The 22,899-nt window shown below is 43.3% G+C and overlaps 2 protein-coding genes across 6 annotated transcripts in view; one reads left to right on the top strand and one right to left on the bottom strand.

Annotated features, from left to right (window-relative positions):
* The window catches only part of LOC118391948 (rap1 GTPase-GDP dissociation stimulator 1-like), a 53,636-nt gene that overhangs the window by 24,727 nt on the left and 6,010 nt on the right, over positions 1 to 22,899 (top strand). For all 5 annotated transcript variants that reach the window (XM_052459453.1, XM_052459451.1, XM_052459452.1 and 2 more), the window contains 2 exons: positions 14,890 to 15,033; positions 20,324 to 20,455. In XM_052459453.1, coding sequence (XP_052315413.1) covers positions 14,890 to 15,033; positions 20,324 to 20,455 — 276 coding nt within the window. The remainder of the gene's footprint in view (positions 1 to 14,889; positions 15,034 to 20,323; positions 20,456 to 22,899) is intronic.
* Positions 11,786 to 14,866, bottom strand: LOC118391950 (CD276 antigen-like). Its single transcript, XM_035783472.2, has 4 exons — positions 13,779 to 14,866; positions 12,748 to 13,095; positions 12,160 to 12,441; positions 11,786 to 11,972 (listed from the first exon to the last, which is right to left on the bottom strand). Exons 1-4 carry the CDS (start codon positions 13,846 to 13,848, stop codon positions 11,875 to 11,877), a joined length of 798 nt encoding a protein of 265 aa, XP_035639365.1. The 5' UTR covers positions 13,849 to 14,866; the 3' UTR covers positions 11,786 to 11,874.

Genomic DNA, 22,899 nt, shown 5'->3' with positions numbered 1-22,899 from the left:
CATTCTGAAATTCATTAGAGGCTAATTCGACTCGTGGTTTGAGAAGATTTTTATATATTTTTTATTAGCACGTGCTAATGTGCATCTCTAGGTAAAAATGTTCTCAAACTGTCTGATTTTAAATGTCTAATTAGAAAAATCTGGAGTGTTGCAAAGAAAGACATCTCTTTAAAAAAGATTAAGATGGGTGAAAGAACAGACACTGGACAGAGCAACTCTGCCTTGAAGGCCAGGAGTTGCCTCTTTTCTGTTGACGTTGAGACTGGTGTTTTGCAGGTACTATTTAATGAAGCTGCCAGTTGAGGACTTGTGAGGCGACTGTTTCTCAAACTAGACACTCTAATGTATTTGTCCTCCTGCTCAGTTGTGCACCGGGGCCTCCCAGTCTTTCTATTCTGGTTAGAGCCAGTTTGCGTGTTCTGTGAAGGGAGTAGTACACAGCGCTGTACAATTTCTCTCTGAATAGCCTTCATTTTTCAGAACAAGAATAGACTGATGAGTTTCGAAAGAAAGTCTTTATTTCTGGCCATTTTGAGCCTGTAGTCGATCCCACAAATGGGATACTCAACTTGTCTAAAGAAGGCCAGTTTTATTGCTTTTTTAAGCAGGACAACAGTTTTCAGCTGTGCTATCAATTAGCTTTTTAAAGGGATAAACTTGGATTAGCTAACACAACAAATTTTGTGATATTGCGCAGTTACAAATATAAATCAAACTGGATGGACATCAGAAAAAGAGGAAGGATTTAAAAAAAACAGTAACTATTGTAAAATATATTGTCTAAAATGTGTAATAGGCTTCTACCTTCAGTTTATACATAAGTGTTATTGTTCATTAGTTTACTCCAATTTGGGGAGGGGTGGTTAGGTTTGCGAGGAATAATAAAGGTATATTCTAAAAATGTAAAAAGTGTATATTTACCAAAAAATATATGGGTGATTGGATATGATGCAGACAGTTACATTTCTGGAAGCAATCTATTTGCAATATTAAAGCTGATCCACACCTTTAAAAAAAAGCGTGCCATTGGAACACAGGAGTGATGGTTGCTGATAATGGGCCTATGTAGATAATCCATAAAATCAGCCGTTTCCAGCTATGATTGTTAATGTTGTAAATGACTGTCCACTGTATTTCTGATCATTTGATGTTAATGGATAAAAATAGATTTTCTTTAAAAAAACAAGGACATTTGTTTGCTCCTCCTGAAATGTCTTTCTTAATTAATGAATTAACTTTTAGATTTGTGTGTGTTGCTGTGAATTGTTAGCTAGTACTGCACTGTTGGCCCTAGAAACACCAGCATTTTGCTAAATATGTCTATATGACCAGTAAAATGTCATGCAAATGTAAAGTATTTGTAGCATATATTAGCATACACTGAGAATACCAAACATTAGGAACACCTTCCTAATATTGAGTTGCACCTCCCCCCTTTTGGCCAAAGAACAGCCTCAATTTGTTGGGGCATGGACTCTACAAGGTGTCGAAAGTGTTCCACAGGGATGCAGGCTCGTGTTGTCTCTAGTGCTTCCCACAGTTGTCAAGTTTGCAGGATGTCTTTGGGGTAGTGGACCATACTGCATAGTTAAATAAAACAATTCTTGATACACACAGGAAAATGTTGAGCCTGAAAAAGCAGCAGCGTTGTAGTTCCTGACACAAACTGGTACACCTGACACACCTACCTGGCATACTCCCTTAAAAGATCTACGCTTGAAAAAAGAGAAAGCAGCAGTACTGTTTTAAAAAAAACGCCCTAGCCAGTATACACTTCCTCAAACTCAAAATAGTCCGAATTAGTGTAAGAACTCAAATCTGTAAATAATGTTTACATTTTGCCGAGGGGATTTTGCATTTGACTAGGATGTTTTGATGCGGGATTTATTTCTCAAGTGAAAAAATGTACATGAGGACAAGTCGTCTCTTTTGAATCACAACAGGCGATTCGTTGAATGATCCCCTTTGACCAATCGCCGACGAGAAGACGTGGACTTCGGCTACTGATTTCAGCTTGCCTCAAACATTTTTGTGATCGGAACAGCCCACCCCCCACCTAACAGAATTGCCGTCATAATACTGTCTATGCACAAACTGTTTCGGCTGGGAATCATGTAGATGCCGTTACTCATGGTCTTTACTTTTTGTGTCCCAAATTAGAAAGAAAAGTGACCAATCTATGCTTGAGTTATTTGACATTGTCAAGGATTTTTGTCAAGGATGACTTTTTTTGTTTTTACGGATACAGAGAATAATTGGTATTCAAAGTTTGGCTGTAAATCACTAAGTATCAATCTTCCACCTATAATACAGTATGCAAAAAACATTTTCAGATCCACACACATTTACATTATGACGTCACATTCCCCTGACAACCAATATGCCAACACAATGCATCCTGCCAGCTATAGATGGCTGAATAGATAGATAGGTATACAGGTTTTTTAAAAAAACAGTATATGATATTTTAAAGGGGGATTGTCATCAGTTTAATGTACAGTGGTCAATTTTCACTCACGGGAGTCGGGCCTGTATTATGTGGAGTCATCTGTGGCCTTGGTAACTGCTTATTGGAGTAAAGTGGTTCTCGTATCCATAGCTGCTGGGCTGAGGCTGGCTGCTGAGCGTATTAAGAATGGTCCATCCTGCCAACTTGACACAACTGTGGGAAGCATTGGAGTCAACATGGGCCAGCAGCTCTTTCAACACCTTGTAGAGTCCATGAGATGGCCGACAGAGATGGCCGCCTCGCTTCGCGTTCCTAGGAAACTATGCAGTTGTTTTTTTACGTGTTATTTCTTACATTGGTACACCAGGTAATCTTAGGTTTCATTACATACAGTCGGGAAGAACTATTGAATATAAGAGCAACGTAAACTCACCATCAGTACGACCAGGAATATGACTTTCCCGGAACGGATCCTGTGTTCTGCCTTTCACCCAGGACAACGGAATGGATCCCAGCCTGCGACCCAAAACAACGACGTCGTAAAAGAGGGAAACAAAGCGGTCTTCTGGTCAGGCTCCGGAGACGGGCACATCATGCACCACTCCCTAGCATACTACTCGCCAATGTCCAGTCTCTTGACAACAAGGTTGATGAAATCCAAGCAAGGGTAGCATTCCAGAGGGACATCAGACTGTAACGTTCTTTGCTTCACGGAAACATGGCTCACTGGAGAGATGCTTACGGAATCTGTGCAGCCAGTTGGTTTCTTCCCGCATGGCGCCGACAGAAACAAACATCTTTCTGGTAAGAAGAGGGGCGGGGGTGTATGCCTTATGCTTAACGAGACGTGGTGTGGTCACAACAACATACAGGAACTCAAGTCCTTCTGTTCACCTGATTTAGAATTCCTCACAATCAAATGTCGACCGCATTATCTTCCAAGGGAATTCTCTTCGATTATAATCACAGCTGTATATATTCCCTCCAAGCAGACACATCGATGGCCCTGAAATAACTTTATTTGACTCTATGCAAACTGGAAACCACATATCCTGAGGCTGCATTCATTGTAGCTGGGGATTTTAACAAGGCTAATCTGAAAACAAGACTCCCTAAATTGTATCAGCATATCGATCGCGCAACCAGGGCTGGTAAAACCTTGCATCATTGCTATTCTAACTTCCGCGACGCATATAAGGCCCTCCCCCGCCCTCCTTTCGGAAAAGCTGATCACGACTCCATTTTGTTGCTCCCTGCCTACAGACAGAAGCTAAAACAAGAAGCTCCCGCGCTCAGGTCTGTTCAACGCTGGTCCGACCAATCTGATTCCACGCTCCAAGACTGCTTCCATCACGTGGACTGGGATATGTTCCGCACTGCGTCCAACAACAACATTGACGAATACGCTGATTCGGTGAGAGAGTTCATTAGAAAGTGCATTGAAGATGTCGTTCCCATAGCAAGGATTAAAACATTCCCAAACCAGAAACTGTGGATTGATGGCAGCATTCGTGTGAAACTGAAAGCGCAAACCACTGCTTTTAACCAGGGCAACGTGACCGGAAACATGAACAAATACAAACAGTGTAGCTATTCCCTCCACAAGGCTATCAAACAAGCTAAGCATCAGTATAGAGACAAAGTAGAGTCACAATTCAACGGCTCAGACACAAGGTATGTGGCAGGGTCTACAGTCCATCACGGATTACAAAAAGAGAACCAGCCCCGTCACGGACCAGGATGTCTTGCTCCCAGGCAGACTAACTTTTTTGCCCGCTTTTGAGGACAATACAGTGCCACTGACACGGCCCGTTACCAAAACATGCAGACTCTCCTTCACTGCAGCCGACGTGAGTAAAACATTTAAACGTGTTAACCCTCGCAAGGCTGCAGGCCCAGACGGCATCCCCAGCCGCGCCCTCAGAGCATGCGCAGACCAGCTGGCTGGTGTGTTTACGGACATATTCAATCAATCCCTATCCCAGTCTGCTGTTCCCACATGCTTCAAGAGGGCCACCATTGTTCCTGTTCCCAAGAAAGCTAAGGTAACTGAGCTAAACGACTACTAGCACTCACCGTCGTCATGAAGTGCTTCAAGAGACTATTGAGAGACTAGTCAAGGACCATATCACCTCCACCCTACCTGACACCCTAGACCCACTCCAATTTGCTTACCGCCCAAATAGGTCCACAGACGATGCAATCTCAACCACACTGTACACTGCCCTAACCCATCTGGACAAGAGGAATACCTATGTGAGAATGCTGTTCATCGACTACAGCTCAGCATTTAACACCTTAGTACCCTCCAAACTCGTCATCAAGCTCGAGACCCTGGGTCTTGACCCCACCCTGTGCAACTGGGTACTGGACTTCCTGACGGGCCGCCCCCAGGTGGTGAGGGTAGGTAACAACTCCACCCCGCTGATCCTCAACACTGGGGCCGCACAAGGGTGCGTTCTGAGCCCTCTCCTGTACTCCCTGTTCACCCACGACTGCGTGGCCATGCATGCCTCCAACTCAATCATCAAGTTTGCGGACGACACTACAGTGGTAGGCTTGATTACCAACAACGACGAGACGGCGTACAGGGATGAGGTGAAGGCCCTCGGAGTGGTGTCAAGAAAATAACCTCACACTCAACGTCAACAAAACTAAGGAGAGGATTTGTGGACTTCAGGAAACAGCAGAGAGAGCACCCCCCCCTATCCACATCGATGGGACAGTAGTGGAGAGGGTAGTAAGTTTTAAGTTCCTTGGCGTACACATCACAAACTGAATTGGTCCACCCACACAGACGGCATCGTGAAGAAGGCGCAGCAGCACCTCTTCAACCTCAGGAGGCTGAAGAAATTCGGCTTGTCACCAAAAGCACTCACAAACTTCTACAGATGCACAATCGAGAGCATCCTGTCGGGCTTTATCACCGCCTGGTACGGCAACTTTTCGGCTCACAACCGTAAGCCTCTCCAGAGGGTAGTGAGGTCTGCACAACGCATCACCGGGGGCAAACTACCTGCCCTCCAGGACACCTACACCACCCGATGTCACAGGAAGGCCATAAAGATCATCAAGGACAACAACCACCCGAGCCACTGCCTGTTCACCCTGCTATCATTCAGAAGGCGAGGTCAGTACAGGTGCATCAAAGCAGGGACCGAGAGACAGAAGCTGTTTTTCATTCTCAAGGCCATCAGACTGTTAAACAGCCACCACTAACATTGAGTGGCTGCTGCCAACACACTGACTCAACTCCAGCCACTTTAATAATGGGAATTGATGGAAATTGATGTAAAATATATCTCTAGCCACTTAAAACAATGCTACTTAATGTTTATATATCCTACATTACTAATCTCATATGTATATATTGTACTCTCTCATCTACTGCATCTTTACGTAATACATGTATCACTAGCCACTTTAAACTATGCCACTTTGTTTACATACCCTACATTACTAATCTCATATGTATATATTGTACTCTCTCATCTACTGCATCTTTACGTAATACATGTATCACTAGCCACTTTAAACTATGCCACTTTGTTTACATACCCTACATTACTAATCTCATATGTATATATTGTACTCTCTCATCTACTGCATCTTTACGTAATACATGTATCACTAGCCACTTTAAACTATGCCACTTTGTTTACATACCCTACATTACTCATCTCATATGTGTATATACTGTACTCGATACCATCTACTGCATCTTGCCTATGCCGTTCTGTACCATCACTCATTCATGTCTTTATTTACATATTCTTTATCCCTTTACACTTGTGTGTATAAGGTAGTAGTTTTGGAATTGTTAGATTACTCGTTGGTTATTACTGCATTGTCTGAACTAGAAGCACAAGCATTTAGCTACAATCGCATTAACATCTGCTAACCATGTGTGACAAATACATTTGATTTGATGCCCCGACGAATTGAGGCTGTTCTAAGAGCAAAAGGGGGTGCAACTCAATATTTGGAATGTGTTCCTAATGTTTTCTACACTTGTGTGAGAGACGGCGTGTGTGTGACAGAGGGAGAGACTCACTGACTGTTGTCATCATTCTTGGCAGCACACAGAGTTCTCCCCTTCTGCCATGTTCTTAGACGATGTCCTGATTAACTCTACTCCAGAGAACTTCTCCCTCTCTCTGGCACGCATGCGCACCACACTCACACATGCATACACAATACAATCCCAGACTCAAACATCTAATCTCGCTCTCCCCTCACACAAACCCTGTATACCTTTCTCTCGTCTATGACCGTACTGCTGTCGTGACCTCTTTACCATTTGACCATAGCCACTGCCCAAGCCTGAAGCGGGTTTTTCCCCCAACACGTACAGTCCACATTCAAGATTCCCAAAAGCCAAAAAGCACTCAGAGGGACATGGTGGGACATGGTGCCGCAATTATATATAATTTTTATTTTCTATAGAGCTAACAAAAATGAATTCTCTGTTCAATATAAAGCGTAGATTACTGGAACTGTTAAGACATAATATGGTCTGCTATGTATGTTCAAGACATGTCTAGCATGTCCTACCGAAGGCCCAACTTCTTCCATTTGTCCTAGACTACACACTTGCCACAGTACAATGAATGGGCAAAAGGGGGAGCCATATACTAATGTAAAATAATAACAAAATGAATAGATCAATCTGGTGAGCGACAGGGGGATACCTAGTCAGTTGTACAACTGACTGCATTCAAACAATGTGGCTTCTGCATTTCACCTCCAACAACTGCTCCCCCGGCACCAATGACGTTAAGGCAGCCCCCTGCCTTAATCAACGTCATCGGCGCCAGGGGAGCAGTTGTTGGAGGTTAACTACCTTGCTCAAGGGGAGAACGGCAGATTTTTCCACCTTGCTGGCTCCGGGATTCGAACCAGCGACCTTTTCGGGTTAGTGTCCCAACAATCTTGACCACTCGGTAAGTATAACTCATAAGTACACAATATTTCATATGTTATATCGCAGTAGGCTTTCCAATTCATCCCAAAGGTGTTCGATGGAGTTGAGGTCAGGGCTCTGTGCAGGCCAGTCAAGTTCTTCCACAACGATCTCGACAAACCATTTCTGTATGGACCTCGCATTGTGCACAGGGCATTGTCATGCTGAAACAGGGAAGGGCCTTCCCCAAACCTATTGCCACAAAGTTGGAAACACCGAATGGTCTAGAATGTCATTCTATGCTGTGGAGTTAAGGTGCCTAGCCTGAACCATGAAAAACACCCCCATTTCTGTATCCCAGTCATGTTTAATCCATATACACTGCTAAAAAAAATTAAGGGAACACTTAAACAACACAATGTAACTCCAAGTCAATCACACTTCTGTGAAATCAAACGGTCCACTTAGGAAGCAACACTGATTGACAATACATTTCACATGCTGTTGTGCAAATGGAATAGACAACCGGTGGAAATTATAGGCAATTAGCAAGACACCCCCAATAAAGGAGTGGTTCTGCAGGTGGGGACCACAGACCACTTCTCAGTTCCTATGCTTCCTGGCTGATGTTTTGGTCACTTGAATGCTGGCGGTGCTTTCACTCTAGTGGTAGCATGAGATGGAGTCTGCAACCCACACAAGTGGCTCAGGTAGTGCAGCTCATCCAGGATGGCACATCAATGCGAGCTGTGGCAAGAAGGCTTGCTGTGTCCAGAGCATGGAGGCGCTACCAGGAGACAGGCCAGTACATCAGGAGACGTGGAGGAGGCCGTTGGAGGGCAACAACCCAGCAGCAGGACCGCTACCTCCGCCTTTGTGCAAGGAGGAGCAGGAGGAGCACTGCCAGAGCCCTGAAAAATGACGTCCAGCAGGCCACAAATGTGCATGCGTCTGCTCAAACGGTCAGAAACAGACTCCATGAGGGTGGTATGAGGGCCCGACGTCCACAGGTGGGGGTGGGCTTACAGCCCAACACCGTGCAGGACATTTGGCATTTGCCAGAGAACACCAAGATTGGCGATATTCACACTGAGCACATGTGACAGACGTGACAGTCTAGAGACGCTGTGGAGAACGTTCTGCTGCCTGCAACATCCTTCAGCATGACCGGTTTGACGGTGGGTCAGTCATGGTGTGGGGTGGCATTTCTTTGGGGGGCCGCACAGCCCTCTATGTGCTCGCCAGAGGTAGCCTGACTGCCATTAGTTACCGAGATGAGATCCTCAGACCCCTTGTGAGACCATATGCTGGTGCGGTTGGCACTGGGTTCCTCCTAACGCAAGACAATGCTAGACCTCATGTGGCTGGAGTGTGTCAGCAGTTCCTGCAATAGGAATGCATTGATGCTATGGACTGGCCCGTCCGTTCCCCAGACCTGAATCCAATTGAGCACATCTGGGACATCATGTCTCGCTCCACCCACCAACGCCACGTTGCACCACAGACTGTCCAGGAGTTGGCGGATGCTTTAGTCCAGGTCTGGGAGGAGATCCCTCAGGAAACCATCCGCCACCTCATCAGGAGCATGCCCAGGCGTTGTAGGGAGGTCATAACAGGAACGTGGAGGCCACACACACTGCTGAGCCTCATTTTGACTTGTTTTAAGGACATTACATCAAAGTTGGATCAGCCTGTAGTGTGGTTTTCCACTTTAAATTTGTGACTCCAAATCCAGACCTCCATGGGTAGATAATTTTTGTGTGATTTTGTTGTCAGCACATTCAACTATGTAAAGAAAAAAGTATTTAATAAGAATATTTCATTCATTCAGATCTAGGATGTTATTTTAGTGTTGGCTTTAATTTTTGGAGCAGTGTATTAGGGCCTCATGAATTTATTTCAATTGACTGATTTCCTTATGAACTTTAACTCAGTAAAATCTTTGAAATTGTTGCGTTTAAAAATGTTGTTCTGTGTGTGCTCACGCTCTCTCTCTCGCTCGTTTTTGGACACCTAATTATTCAAGGGTTTTTACTATTTTGTAGAATAATAGTGAAGACATCAAAATGATTAAATGACAGGTATGTAGTAACCAAAAAAGTGTTGAACAAATCTAAATATATTTGAGATTTGTCAAAGTAGCCACTCTTTGCCTTGATGACCACTTTGCACTTTCTTGGCATTCAATTATCAGGTGTGCCTTAAGTTAATTTCTTTCCTTAATGCGTTTGAGCCAATCAGTTGTGTTGTGACAAGGTATTGGTGGTATACAGAAGATATCCCTATTTGGTAAAAGACCATGTTCATATTATGGCAAGAACAGCTCAAATAAGCAAAGTGAAACAATAGTCCATTTCTTTAAGACATGAAGGTCAGTCAATACGGAAAATTTCAATAACTTAGAAAGTTTCTTCAAGTGCTGTCACAAAAACCATTAATCACTGAGGCGGCAGGTGGTTAAAGTGTTGGACTAGTAACGGGAAGGTTGCAAGATCGAATCCCGAGCTGACAAGGTAAAGATCTGTCGTTCTGCCCCTGAACAAGGCAGTTAACACACTGTTCCTAGGCCGTCATTGACCTAGAGTTACCTCTGCTGCAGAGGATAAGTTAATTAGCGTTACCCGCCTCAGAAATTGCAGCTTCAGAGTTCAAGTAACAGACACATCTTAACATCAACTGTTCAGAGGAGATTGTGTGAATCAGGCCTTCATGGTCGAATTGCTGCAAAGAAACCACTACTAAAGGACATCAATAAGAAGAGACTTGCTTGGGCCAAGAAACACGAGCAATGGACATTAGACTGGTGGAAATGTGTCCTTTTGGTCTGATTAGTCCAAATTGGAGATTTTTGGTTCCAACTGCTGTGTCTTTGTGAGAACGGATGATCTCCGCATGTGTATTTCCCACCGTGATGCATGGAGGAGGTGGTGTGGGGGTGCTTTTCTGGTGACAGTCTGATTGATTATTTTAGAATTCAAGGCACACTTAACCGGCATGGCTACCACCGCATTCTGCAGTGATACACCATCCCAACTGGTTTGCCCTTAGTGGGACTATAATTTGTTTTTTCAACAGGACGATGACCCAACACACCTCCAGGCTGTGTAAGGGCTATTTGACCAAGGAGATTGATGGGGTTGCTACATCAGATGACTTGGCCTCCACAATCCCCTGACCTCAACCAAATTGGGATGGTTTGGGATGAGTCGAACCGCAGAGTGAAGAAGCAGCCAACAAGTGCTCAGCTTATGTGGGAACTCCTTCAAGATTGTTGGAAAAGCATTCCAGGTGAAGCTGGTTGAGAGAATACAGAGTGTGCAAAGCTGTCATCAAGGCAAAGGGTGGCCGTTTGAAGAATCTCATCAAAATATTTCGTAACACTTTTTGATTCCATGTGTTATTTAATAGTTTTGATGTCTATTATTCAACAATGTAGAAAATAGTACAAATAAAGAAACCCTTGAATGAGTAGGTGTTCTATAAGGCCAGAGACTTTTTTTGCGGCAACACTAAGGAATTTATCTTGGAACTACCCATCCTGGATCCAGGAGAATTGTCATCAACTACACTAATTAGCATAGCGCAACGGTAAACAAATATTACTAGAAAATATTCATATTCATGAAATCACAAGTGAAATATATTGAAACACAGTTTAGCCTTTTGTTAATCACCCTGTCATCTCAGATTTTGAAATTATGCTTTTGTTTGTAAGTTTATCGATAGCCTAACATAGCAATATGTCCAGCTAGCAGCAGGAAGCTTGGTCACAAATCTGAAAAGCAATCAAATTAACCGTTTACCTTTTGATGATCTTCAGATGTTTTCACTGACGAGACTCCCAGTTAGACAGCAAATGTTCCTTTTGTTCCATAACGATTATTTTTATACCCAAAATACCTCTGTTTGTTGGTCACTTTATGTTGAGAAATCCACCGGAAATAGTGGTCACGACTACATTTTGTCTTTTACGCAAGAATCACTCCGAGAGCCCTCAGCTGGCCAATTTACGCAATGTAGTCGTTTACGCTCATTCTTCAACATAAAGGCGTGAAACTACATCAAAGTGCTTTAGACACCTTAGGGAATATGTAGAAAAAGGAATCTGGTTGATATCCCTTTCAATGGCCAAATAGGGGTGCAGAGGAACACAACGATTTCAAAATAAGAGGCACTTCCTGACAATATTTTCACAGTTTTGGAAACTTTAGTGTTTTCTATCCTAAGCTGTCAATTATATGCATATTCTAGCATCTGGTCCTGAGAAATAGGTGGTTTAATTTGGGAACCTTATTTTTCCAAAAATAAAAATAGTGCCCCTTAGTTTCAAGAGGGTATTACCGATGTTAGGACATATGCCTGTAATATACAGTACATAGATAGATCTACATAATAATTGTAAATGCAGCATAACAAACTTACTTATTTACAGATGCATTCTGTACAGTTTATTCAATTTTCTTAGTGGCATTGTGCATCATTACAAATTAGTCCAAGAAGCAAAACAACAAATGGTTACATTTTAGTTACACAACAAGTATTTTAGCATCACAGCCAGGACAGTAATAACAAACCACCATCTCTCTTGGTAAACCCCAGGTGACACATCAACACTATTTCCTGTTATTAAAAAAAAGTGAAAAGACAGTCAGATTCGCTTTGCAACACATTATCTACGTAGGCCTGCCTCTCTTACTTCCAGTTTCACTTAATATATAAACTACCGACAACCTACCTTTTCATTTTCACTTTACAACAAATGCACTGCCATATAAATAATTATATTTCCTTGTCCTTTTTAAGTTACCTGAGAGAAGTGTGATGTTTCTCCTGATCTCCTGTCCCAGGGCCTCGTTCTTTAAGACAAACGTCAGGGTCTTATTGACCGCTCCTTGCAGGGATACTGTGCTCGAAACAGTGTATAGGCCCTGTGTGTCCTGGGAGATGTGTGTGACTGTGTCGTCGCCGACGTCCTCGCCACTGACAGTCAGCCACTGCACTGAGGGTCGGGGGTACCCCTCTGTGGTCAAGAGTAGCTCCACGCCACAGGCAGAGGTTGAGAACTTCAGGCGAGGCTCACGGTAGAATGCTATACAGAACAATGATAGAATTGGATGTTAAAGTAGTATCATGACTAACTGTATGCCTTCTGCAGAAGTGTAGTTGCTAAGAATATGAAGGGGAGCGTGACCATAACAACCCCAATTGACTTCATTGGAGACAAATTGCTGTTAAAGCAACTAAATGTTCTACTGAATAACATGTTTGTAAAGAGTGCAAAATCATGAGTCATACAATATCACTTATACAAGGTGCTTGATTGTTTCTCAACAAATTAGGAATAAATACGTTTATTCCTTGTTCCAAAAAGCAGAAATAAAGATGTGAGTGTTACCTGCTAATTTAAGGGATACAGATGTCCTCTTTGGGCCCATTTCTGTGTGCACAGTGCAGGTATAGTTTCCCTCATCTCCCAGAGTGGCACGTTCCAGCCTGAGAGAAGCGTTCCCCTTCTGTATATCAGAGTGGTACAGGCTGGTTCTGTTGACATAGTGACTGCTCTGGTCGTTCAGGTGGTCCTGGCCATAGTAGAAACTGTGGACCACCACCATGTCGAACTTCCATTCAATCTGGCACCGCGTTCGATCCCATTGTTTGTCCACAGGGAAGCTGCAGTCTAGGACTATATGTTGCCCCAGGATGGCAAGCTGCGTCTCACTGGGAACAGTGGTCTCAAACTCCGCTACGAAGACAGAAAAATATAGGTTTTATAGAACCTCATTCTCATAAAAGGCATTATCCACTGAGCCAAAGCTGTTCTGTGAAAGATTTCCATTTGAGTCATTTAGCAGACACTCTTATCCAGAGTGACTTACAGGAGCAATTAACCTGAAGTTCCTTTCTCAAGGGAACACCGGCAGATTTTTCACCATGTCGGCTTGGGGATTCGAACCAGCGACCTTTCAGTTACTGTCCCAATGCTCTTAACCAGTAGGGTGGGTACCTGCCACTCCAGATTTAGGTGGTTCAGGAAGTGTTCCGTTCCATTTCTTACTCCTGGGGTTTTTAGAAATAGTCGGTTGAGTTGTACAGTACAACCATACTGTGTGCTGTACTTTGACATTGTAGATGGTTAGCACAAATGGCACAAACAAACCTGCATCCAGTACCTTTTGAAAATAGACAAATAAGACAGATTTTGGATATAGGGCTATGAAACATTTTTATCCAAAATGGACAATTCATTACTGTGTTGAATGTGTCTCGAAACCACTTTTGTTATTTTCAAACAAACCTTTGACCTAGCAAATAATTGACCACATAAAACTCATCTGCATATTTAGTAACACTTTTTAAAAATAATCACTCCGTCTATATTACTGGTAAGGTTATATGAATTGAAGATAACTGAATTGTTAGACTTACTTAAGTGGGATAACTTGAAGACCAGAAATGAAACGGCAAAAGTGAGACAGGATTTCCAGTTCATAGCCATGTTCTTTGAGTGGACTGCATTCGTTCAGCAAATCACATGGAAGTCCTTCTTCAGTTCAGCTGCGGACTATGGGGCGCTCACGTCTTACAACTAAATGTAGCATTTTCCTTTTACATTTACTTCTGTCTAACTGCGCCCACTCTGTCTCCGCTTACAACATTCATTAATCCTGTCATCAGTTCCCTGCTGGAGTGAATCATTTTTTTGGCTGGGTGACCATTTTTGATACACAAAGGAAACTGTTGAGCATGAAAAACCCTGCAGCGTTGCAGTACTTGACACAAACCAGGGCGCCTGACACCTACTACTATACCCCATTCAAAGGCACTTAAATATTTTGTCTTGCCCATTCACCCTCTGAATGGCACACATACACAATCCATGTCTCAACTGTCTCAAGACATAAAAATCCTTCTTTAACCTGTCTTCCCCTTTATCTAGTGGATTTAACAAGTGACCATAGCTTTCACCTGGTCAGTCTGTCATTGAAAGAGCAGTTGTTCTTATTGTTTTGTACACTGGGTGTATACTGAACCATCATTATCCATGTCTGGACAGTGGACACCTAAAAAAAAATATATTTTTTTTTTATTTTGCTGTGTTTTTTTTTTACTCTGACACTCAGGTAGAAATTAAATATAAAATATCAAGATATACATCCTGAAAAAGATGAGGCTGTCAGAACACTGGGATTTTGTGTCTGAGAATTTCAGATGCCGCCAATGCTTTTTCAATGCGAGTCATTTCAAATCAAATGTTACTGCTCACGTGCAGATGTTATTGCGGGTGTAATGAAATGCTTGTGTTTCAAGCTCCCAACAGTTATTGCCGGATGAATGACTACAGTTAATGATTGTCCGACAAACTCACACAGTCCGAATAATTGTTGACCCAAGTACTTTTGATGGACAGAAATGGACAATGATTGGGGTGTATAGTCTAAAGGAACAAAAGTGGGGTGTGTGGGAGTTGTTGATAGTTAATCCACCTCCGGGAAATGCTGTCATTTTCTAATTTTGTGTAACTGTCTCTCTCTCTCAGATGTGATCAAGCTGCAGTTGGTGGAGGCAGGCCTGGTGGAGTGTCTGTTAGATGTGGTGACTCACACCGTGAATGGGGAGAGGGATGAGGATGTGGCCCAGCTCAAGACTGCCTCCGATCTGATGGTGCTGCTGCTTTTGGGAGGTACTACACACACACACACACACACACACACACACACACACACACACACACAAACCAACATCGATTTCCGTTAGCCAGCAATTGCCGGCTTTCGGCCCAAAAATATTATGAAAAGCAGATTTTTTTTTTTAAATAAAAAATTACCGGGAGAAAGGAAAATGCATTGCAAAATAATGCTTTTTAATTGATGGAAATACCAATCGATGGAAATGGATTTGACTGTCATGCTTATCGGTCTATAGGTTCAATTGCATCATTTTGTGTACTTTAAATTGGCCTGTGTGTGTGTATCTGTTAGTCATCGTTTATCTTATTTATCCAACACAACTATCCTACGCGCACAGCATACAGAGCCTATTTTGAGCGGGATTTCTCCTGCTGCTCCACAGGTTATTGTTGCTGGAGTAAAACATGCTTTATAAACATACACCAAGTCCCTTTTCACCCTTCAATGACCCCAACATATAAACTCAGCAAAAAAAGAAACGTCCTCTCACTGTCAACTGTGTTTATTTTCAGCAAACTTATTAGCATGTGTAAATATTTGTATGAACAGAAGATTCAACAACTGAGACATAAACTGGACAAGTTACACATGCATGTGACTAACAGAAATGGAATAATGTGTCCCTGAAAGAAAGGGGGGGGGTTAAAAATCAAAAGTAAGTCAGTATCTGGTGTGGCCACCAGCTGCATTAAGTACTGCAGTGCATCTCCTCCTCATGGACTGCACAAGATTTACCAGTTCTTGCTGTGAGGTGTTACCCCACTCTTCCACCAAGGCATCTGCAAGTTCCCGGACATTTCTGGGGGGAATGGCCCTATCCCTCACTCTCCGATCCAACAGGTTCCAGACGTGTTCAATGGGATTGAAATCCGGGCTCTTCGTTGGACATGGCAGAACATTGACATTCCTGTCTTGCAGAACGAGCAGTATGGCTGGTGGCATTGTCAGGATGAGCCTGCAGGAAGGGTACCACATGAGGGAGGAGTATGTCTTCCCTGTAACGCACAGCGTTGAGATTGCCTGCAATGACAACAAGCTCAGTCCGATGATGCTTTGACACACCACCCCAGACCATGACGGACCCTCCAAATCGATCCTGCTCCAGAGTACAGGCCTCGGTGTAACGCTCATTCCTTCGATGATAAACACGAATCCGACCATCACCCCTGCTGAAACAAAATCCTGACTGGTCAGTGAAGAGCACTTTTTGCCAGTCCTGTCTGGTCCAGCGACGGTGGGTTTGCCCATAGTCAATGTTGTTGGCGGTGATGTCTGGTGAGGACCTGCCTTACGACAGGTCGACAAGCCCTCAGTCCAGCCACTCTCAGCCTATTGTGGACAGTCTGAGCACTGATGGAGGGATTGTGCGTTCCTGGTGTAACTCGGGCAGTTGTTGTTGCCATCCTGTACCTGTCCCGCAGGTGTGATGTTTCGGCTGTACCGATCCTGTGCAGGTGTTACACGTGGTCTGCTACTGCGAGTACGAACATTGCAATTTATTGCCCTGACCACATCTGCAGTCCTCATGCCTCCTTGCAGCATGCCTAAGGCATGTCCATGCAAATGAGCAGGGAACCTGGGCATCTTTCTTTTGGTGTTTTCCAGAGTTAGGACACTGAGGCCTTTCTACTAAGTTTTCATAACTGACCTTAATTGTCTACTGTCTGTAAGCAGTTAGTGTCTTAACGACCGTTCCACATGTGCATCTTCATTGTTTTTGGTTCATTGAACAAGCATGGGAAACAGTGTTTGAACCCTTTACAATGAAGGTCTGAAGTAGAGGTTGACCGATCAATCGGAATGGCCGATTAATTAGGGCCGATTTCAAGTTTTCATAACAATCGAAAATCTGTATATTTGGGCACCGACTTGACGATAAAAAAAAAAGAGATATATATATATATATATATTATTTTTTTACACCCTTATTTAATCTTTATTTAACTAGGCAAGTCAGTTAAGAACACATTATTCTTTTCAATGACGGCCTAGGAACAGTGGGTTAACAGCCAAGATTTTCACCTTGTCACCTCGGTGGATACAATCTTGCAACCTTAACTAGTCCAACGCAATAACGACCTGCCTCTCTCTCGTTGCACTCCACAAGGAGTTACACGAATGCAGTAAGCCAAGGTAAGTTGCTAGCTAGCATTAAACTTATCTTATAAAAAATCAATCATCACTATTTACTAGATATTATCTAGCGTGTCCTGCGTTGCATATAATCTGACTGAGCGGTGGTAGGCAGAAGCAGGCGCGTAAACATTCATTCAAACAGCACTTTCGTGCGTTTTGCCAGCAGCTCTTTGTTGTGCGTCAAGCATTGCACTGTTTATGACTTCAAGCATATCAACTCCCGAGATGAGGCTCGTGTAACTGAAGTGAAATGGCTAGCTAGTTAGCGCGCGCTAATTGTCGTTGTGTTCCTGGTTCGAGCTCAGGGAGGAGCGAGGAGAGGGACGGAAGCTATACTCTTACACTGGCAATACTAAAGTGCTTATTAGAACATCCAATAGTCAAAGGGTAATGAAATACAAATGGTATAGAGGGAAATAGTCCTATAATTCCTATAACTACAACCTAAAACTTATTACCTGGGAATATTTAAGACTCATGTTAAAAGGAACCACCAGCTTTCATATGTTCTCATGTTCTGAGCAAGGAACTGAAACGTTAGCTTTCTTACATGGCACATATTTTACATGGAACATATTGCACTTTTACTTCTGTTTTTCTTACTGTTTTTACATTATTTAAACCAAATTGAACATGTTTCATTATTTACTTGAGGCTAAATTGATTTCATTGATGTATTATATTAAATTTTAATAAGTGTTCATTTAGTATTGTTGTCATTATTACTAAAAATAAAAATTGGCTGATTTTTAATCGGTATCTGCTTTTATGGTCCTCCAATAATCGTTATTGGCCTTTATGGTCATCCAATAATCGGTATCGGTGTTGAAAAAATCATAATCGGTCGACCTGTAGTCTGAAGTTATTTGGATTTTTACAAATTATCTTGAAGACGGGGTCCTGAAAAACGGACGTTTCTTTTTTTGCTGACTTTACATTCCTTTTACATGGAAAGTAATCAATAAGTTCTACTATGATAACATGACGTATATTTGGAGCTGGAATCCAACACCATTCTAGTGCAGGCAGCAGGCTATTAGTGCATCACCAAACACTTTACAATGTGAGCTGGAGGTAGTATGCATTTTGAAAACTTACTTAATTGGATAAATCCTGCCATTTTTTTTTATTTTTGTGTTATGGGGCATGTCTCAATGGTAGGATTGGTAGATTGTAGGCCTGCCTCATAGGTGTTAGACTTTCCTCCATAAAATAAAACATTCAGGATTCAAACAATTATGTTTTCAAAATGCTTCAGACTCCATAGGCGGCCGGTGAGTTTCAGGTTTGTGGAAGCTTACAATTGATCCTACCATTTTCTGCCATTCTGCATGCCAGTTATGATTTTAATATGCACATTTTTGTGGAACAGTTTAATTTCAATAACGTTTTGGTTTCTAAAAAATCCTTGCCACGTGGTTCATCATAAAAATCGGAATTTAAAATGATAAAAGTTAAGTCAATAATTACAAGATCGCCAGCTTCTTCCGTTCTGGAGAAAGACTCTCCTGTATCGTCGCCACACCCCTCCCCCATCTTGTCTCAACATTTGAAAATTCTACACCACACATTTTAGATGCTTTTCACTGATAGCCTCAACTCCATAATCAGCTAGTCCTATTGCCACGCGCACAGCCCAAATACTGGTCTTCTCAAATAGGCATTGATAGGCCTACGAGCTTGTGAAACAGTCCACAGCTAATGATCCTCGATTCCTCTGTGGCTAAGTCATGCTTTCTGGTGAAGTATTTTGAAGTATTTTCTTTTTCTGTATAGACAAGCATGCGGAATGTGTATTTTTTTTTTGGGGGGGGGGGTGCTTCTAGGCTATAAGGTAAATAGGAGAATGATGTTTCGCACATGGCTTATAGGAGAGGAGAAGAAACGAGAGACTATGCTGGTGATTTATTCTCACTCGACCCATAGACTAGGAAACAAAGTGAATTATGTTATGCTTACTGGATGAAGTTGGACAAGTATTCAGACAAGTCTTCCTGATTTGAATCTTCGTTAACTACATTTGGGTGTGCAGAGCAGCACCAGATTTTTTTTCTTTGTTAAATCAAACGTGATAACTATAGTATCCGGTACTAGCGTTTGAAAAAGTGAATTAATTCTTCTCAAATTAATCCTCTCTCCCCATCTTCCAAATCACGCTCGTATAATCAGTAGCCTATGCTTCGGAGGGAGTAGAGGCAGGCAGCATACAAACGTGCACGCGACACAAACTGGCAAAGATTTACAGCTGGCAGACAGAAACTGGAATACGTTAACGAGTGACAGTGAGGGGCCTTGCGTAGGTGCTTTGTTGTGATTTTTTTTTGTTTTTTTGTGGGGCCTATTATCTTTTAAAAAATATATATTTTTAAAGAATAATGCCCGGAATGTATGCTTTGAAAATAACTGTTCTATTCCGGAACAGTATAGATCATTTACATTCCCGTTTCTGTTCCTCAAAACATAAACATAGCATTCTACTTGCCTTCCGATCTTCCCTCACCACTTTGTTATACTGAAGCCAAGAAGTAGGACATTTATCCTGTAACATTTTCTTCCAGAAACATATATGCTTATTTGTGTGTGGTCTATGTATATATTTTTTTTTAGTAAATAACTGCTGTGACATTTTGATTGCCTCTCTCCCTTCTGGTGCAGTGGGCAGGTGTTTTGTGTTGACAGCCTCTCTACATCTCTCTCCCCTCTGGTGCAGTGGGCAGGTGTTTTGTGTTGACAGCCTCTCTACATCTCTCTCCCTTCTGGTGCAGTGGGCAGGTGTTTTGTGTTTGACAGCCTCTCTACATCTCTCTCCCCTCTGGTGCAGTGGGCAGGTGTTTTGTGTTGACAGCCTCTCTACATCTCTCTCCCTTCTGGTGCAGTGGGCAGGTGTTTTGTGTTGACAGCCTCTCTACATCTCTCTCCCCTCTGGTGCAGTGGGCAGGTGTTTTGTGTTTGACAGCCTCTCTACATCTCTCTCCCCTCTGGTGCAGTGGGCAGGTGTTTTGTGTTGACAACCTCTCTACATCTCTCTCCCTTCTGGTGCAGTGGGCAGGTGTTTTGTGTTTGACAGCCTCTCTACATCTCTCTCCCCTCTGGTGCAGTGGGCAGGTGTTTTGTGTTGACAGCCTCTCCACATCTCTCTCCCTTCAGATGAGTCCATGCAGAAGCTGTTTGACGCGGGCAAGGGCAGTGTGTTCGAGAGGGTCCTTTCCTGGGTACCATCCCACAACCACCAGCTGCAGTTGGCAGGGGCACTGGCCATTGCCAACTTTGCCCGCAACGGTAAAGCGATTACTGCACACGTTGTCTGTAGTAACAGCTCAGTGGGCAAACCTGGTTGAAATGAAGTCATTGCAATGTTGAAAGGACATCGTTACCATGTTGAACTGAAATAATTCAACCAGTTTTGCCTGCTGGGATAGGGAACCAACAAAAAGGGTTATTCAGGATAAAACTGCCTCTTGACTAATCTCATCACTCAAACTGGAAACATCATGTAGAACATATACACTTCTCTCTCTAGTACCAGTTGATCAATCAATCACATTTATTTATAGCCCTTTTTACATCAGCAGATGTCACAAAGTGCTATACAGAAATCCAGCCTAAAACCCCAGAGGGCAAGCAATGCAATAGTAGAAGCACAGTGGCTAGGAAAAACTCTCTAGAAAGGCAGGAACCTAGAGAGGAACCTCTTCTGACTGTGCCGGGTGGGGATTATAAGAGTACATGGCCATTTAAGGCCATGTTGTTCTTCAAGATGTTCAAACCTTCATAGATGACCAGCAGGGTCAAATAATAATAATCAGTGGTTGTAGAGGGTGCAACAGGTCAGTACCCCCAGGAGTAAATGTCAGTTAGCTTTTCATAGCCAAGCATTGAGTTTGAGACCGCAGGTAGAGAGAGTCGAAAACAGCAGGTCCGGGACAAGGTAGCACGTTCAGTGACCAGGTCAGGATTCCCTAGCCACAGGCAGACCAGTTGAAACTGGAGTAGCAGCATGACGAGGTGGACTGGGGACAGCCAGTCTTACCTGAGGCATAATACTAGGGCTCAGGTCCTCCGGGAGGGGAGAGGGAGGGAGAACTTAAATTCACACAGGACACCAGATATAAGACTGACCCCAGTCCCCTGGCACATACACTATTGCAGCATAGATACTGGAGACTGGTGGGTCGGGTGACACTGAGGATATAACCCCATCCACTTTGCCAAAACACAGCCCCCACACCACTAGAGCACAGCCCCCACACCACTAGAGGGATATCAACAAACCATCAACTTACTACCCTGAGACGAGGTTGAGTATAGCCCCAGTGATGTACTGGGCCGTACGCACTACCCTTTGTAGTGACTTGCGGTCGGAGCCCGAGCAGTTGCCACACCAGGCGCAGCTTTAGAACCTTTTGAAGATCTGAGAACCCATGACTCATCTTTTCAGTCTCCTGAGGGGGAATAGGTTTTGTTGTGCCCTCTTCACGGGTTCAATTCTCACAGGGGACCAGTACGAAAGACTAAAATATAACACTCAGATTCTAGAATCACAGTGTGTTTGGAAAGCGTTCAGACCCCTTGACATTTTCCACAATTTAAGTTACAACCTTAATCCACTGACTACTCTATAATGACAAAGAAAAAAACTGTTTTTTAGAATTTCTTTGCAAATTTATACAAAAAAAAAAATAATCACATTTATATAAGTATTCAGACCATTTACTCAGTACTTTGAAGCACCTTTGGCAGCAATTACAGCCTTGTCTTCTTGGGTATGACGCTACAAGCTTGGCACACCTGTATTGGGGTAGTTTCTCCCATTCTTCTCTGCAGATCCTCTGAAGCTCTGTCAGGTTGGGATGGGGAGCGTCGCTGCACAGCTATTTTCAGGTCTCTCAAGAGATGTTTGATCGGGTTCAAGTCCGAGCTCTGGCTGGGCAACTCAAGGACATTCAGAGACTTGTCCTGAAGCCACTCCTGCATTGTCTTGGCTGTGTGCTTAGGGTCGTTGTCCTTTTGGAAGGTGAACCTTCACCCCAGTCTTCAGCACTCTGGAGGTCCTCAGCACTCTGGAGCAGGTTTTCATCAAGGATCTCTGTACTTTGCTTCGTTCATCTTTGCCTCGATCCTGACTAGTCTCCCAGTCCCTGCCACTGGAAAAAATCCCCACAGCATGATGCTGCCACCACCATGCTCACCGTAGGGATGGTGCCAGGTTTCCAGACGTGACGCTTGGCCTTCATGCCAAATAGTTAAATCTTGGTTTCATCAGACCAGAGAATCTTGTTTTTCATGGTCTGAGTCCTTTAGGTGCTATTTGGCAAACTCTAAGCGGGCATGTGCCTTGTACTGAGGAGTGGCTTCCATCTGGCCACTACCATGAAGACCTGATTGGTAGTGCTGCAGAGATGTTTGTCCTTCTGGAAGGTTCTCCCATCTCCACAGAGGAACTATGGAGCTATGTCAGAGTGCCCATCGGGTTCTTGTTCACTTCCCTGACCAAGGCCCTTTCCCCCAATTGCTCAGTTTGGCCGGGTGGCCAGCTCCACGAAGAGTCTTGGTGGTTCCAAGCTTATTCCATTTAAGAATGGTGGAGGCCACTGTTCTTGGCGACCTTCAATACTGCAGAAATGTTTTGGTACCCTTCCCCAGATCTGTGCCTCGACACAATCCTGTCTCGGAGCTCTACAGACTATTCCTTCGACCTCGTGGCTTGGTTTTTGTTCTGATAT

This window comes from Oncorhynchus keta, chromosome 13, assembly GCF_023373465.1.
Source record: "Oncorhynchus keta strain PuntledgeMale-10-30-2019 chromosome 13, Oket_V2, whole genome shotgun sequence".
NCBI classification, from domain to species: domain Eukaryota; kingdom Metazoa; phylum Chordata; class Actinopteri; order Salmoniformes; family Salmonidae; genus Oncorhynchus; species Oncorhynchus keta.
Note: the sequence above shows the minus strand (reverse complement) of the source record. Positions and strands in the feature narration are given on the sequence as shown.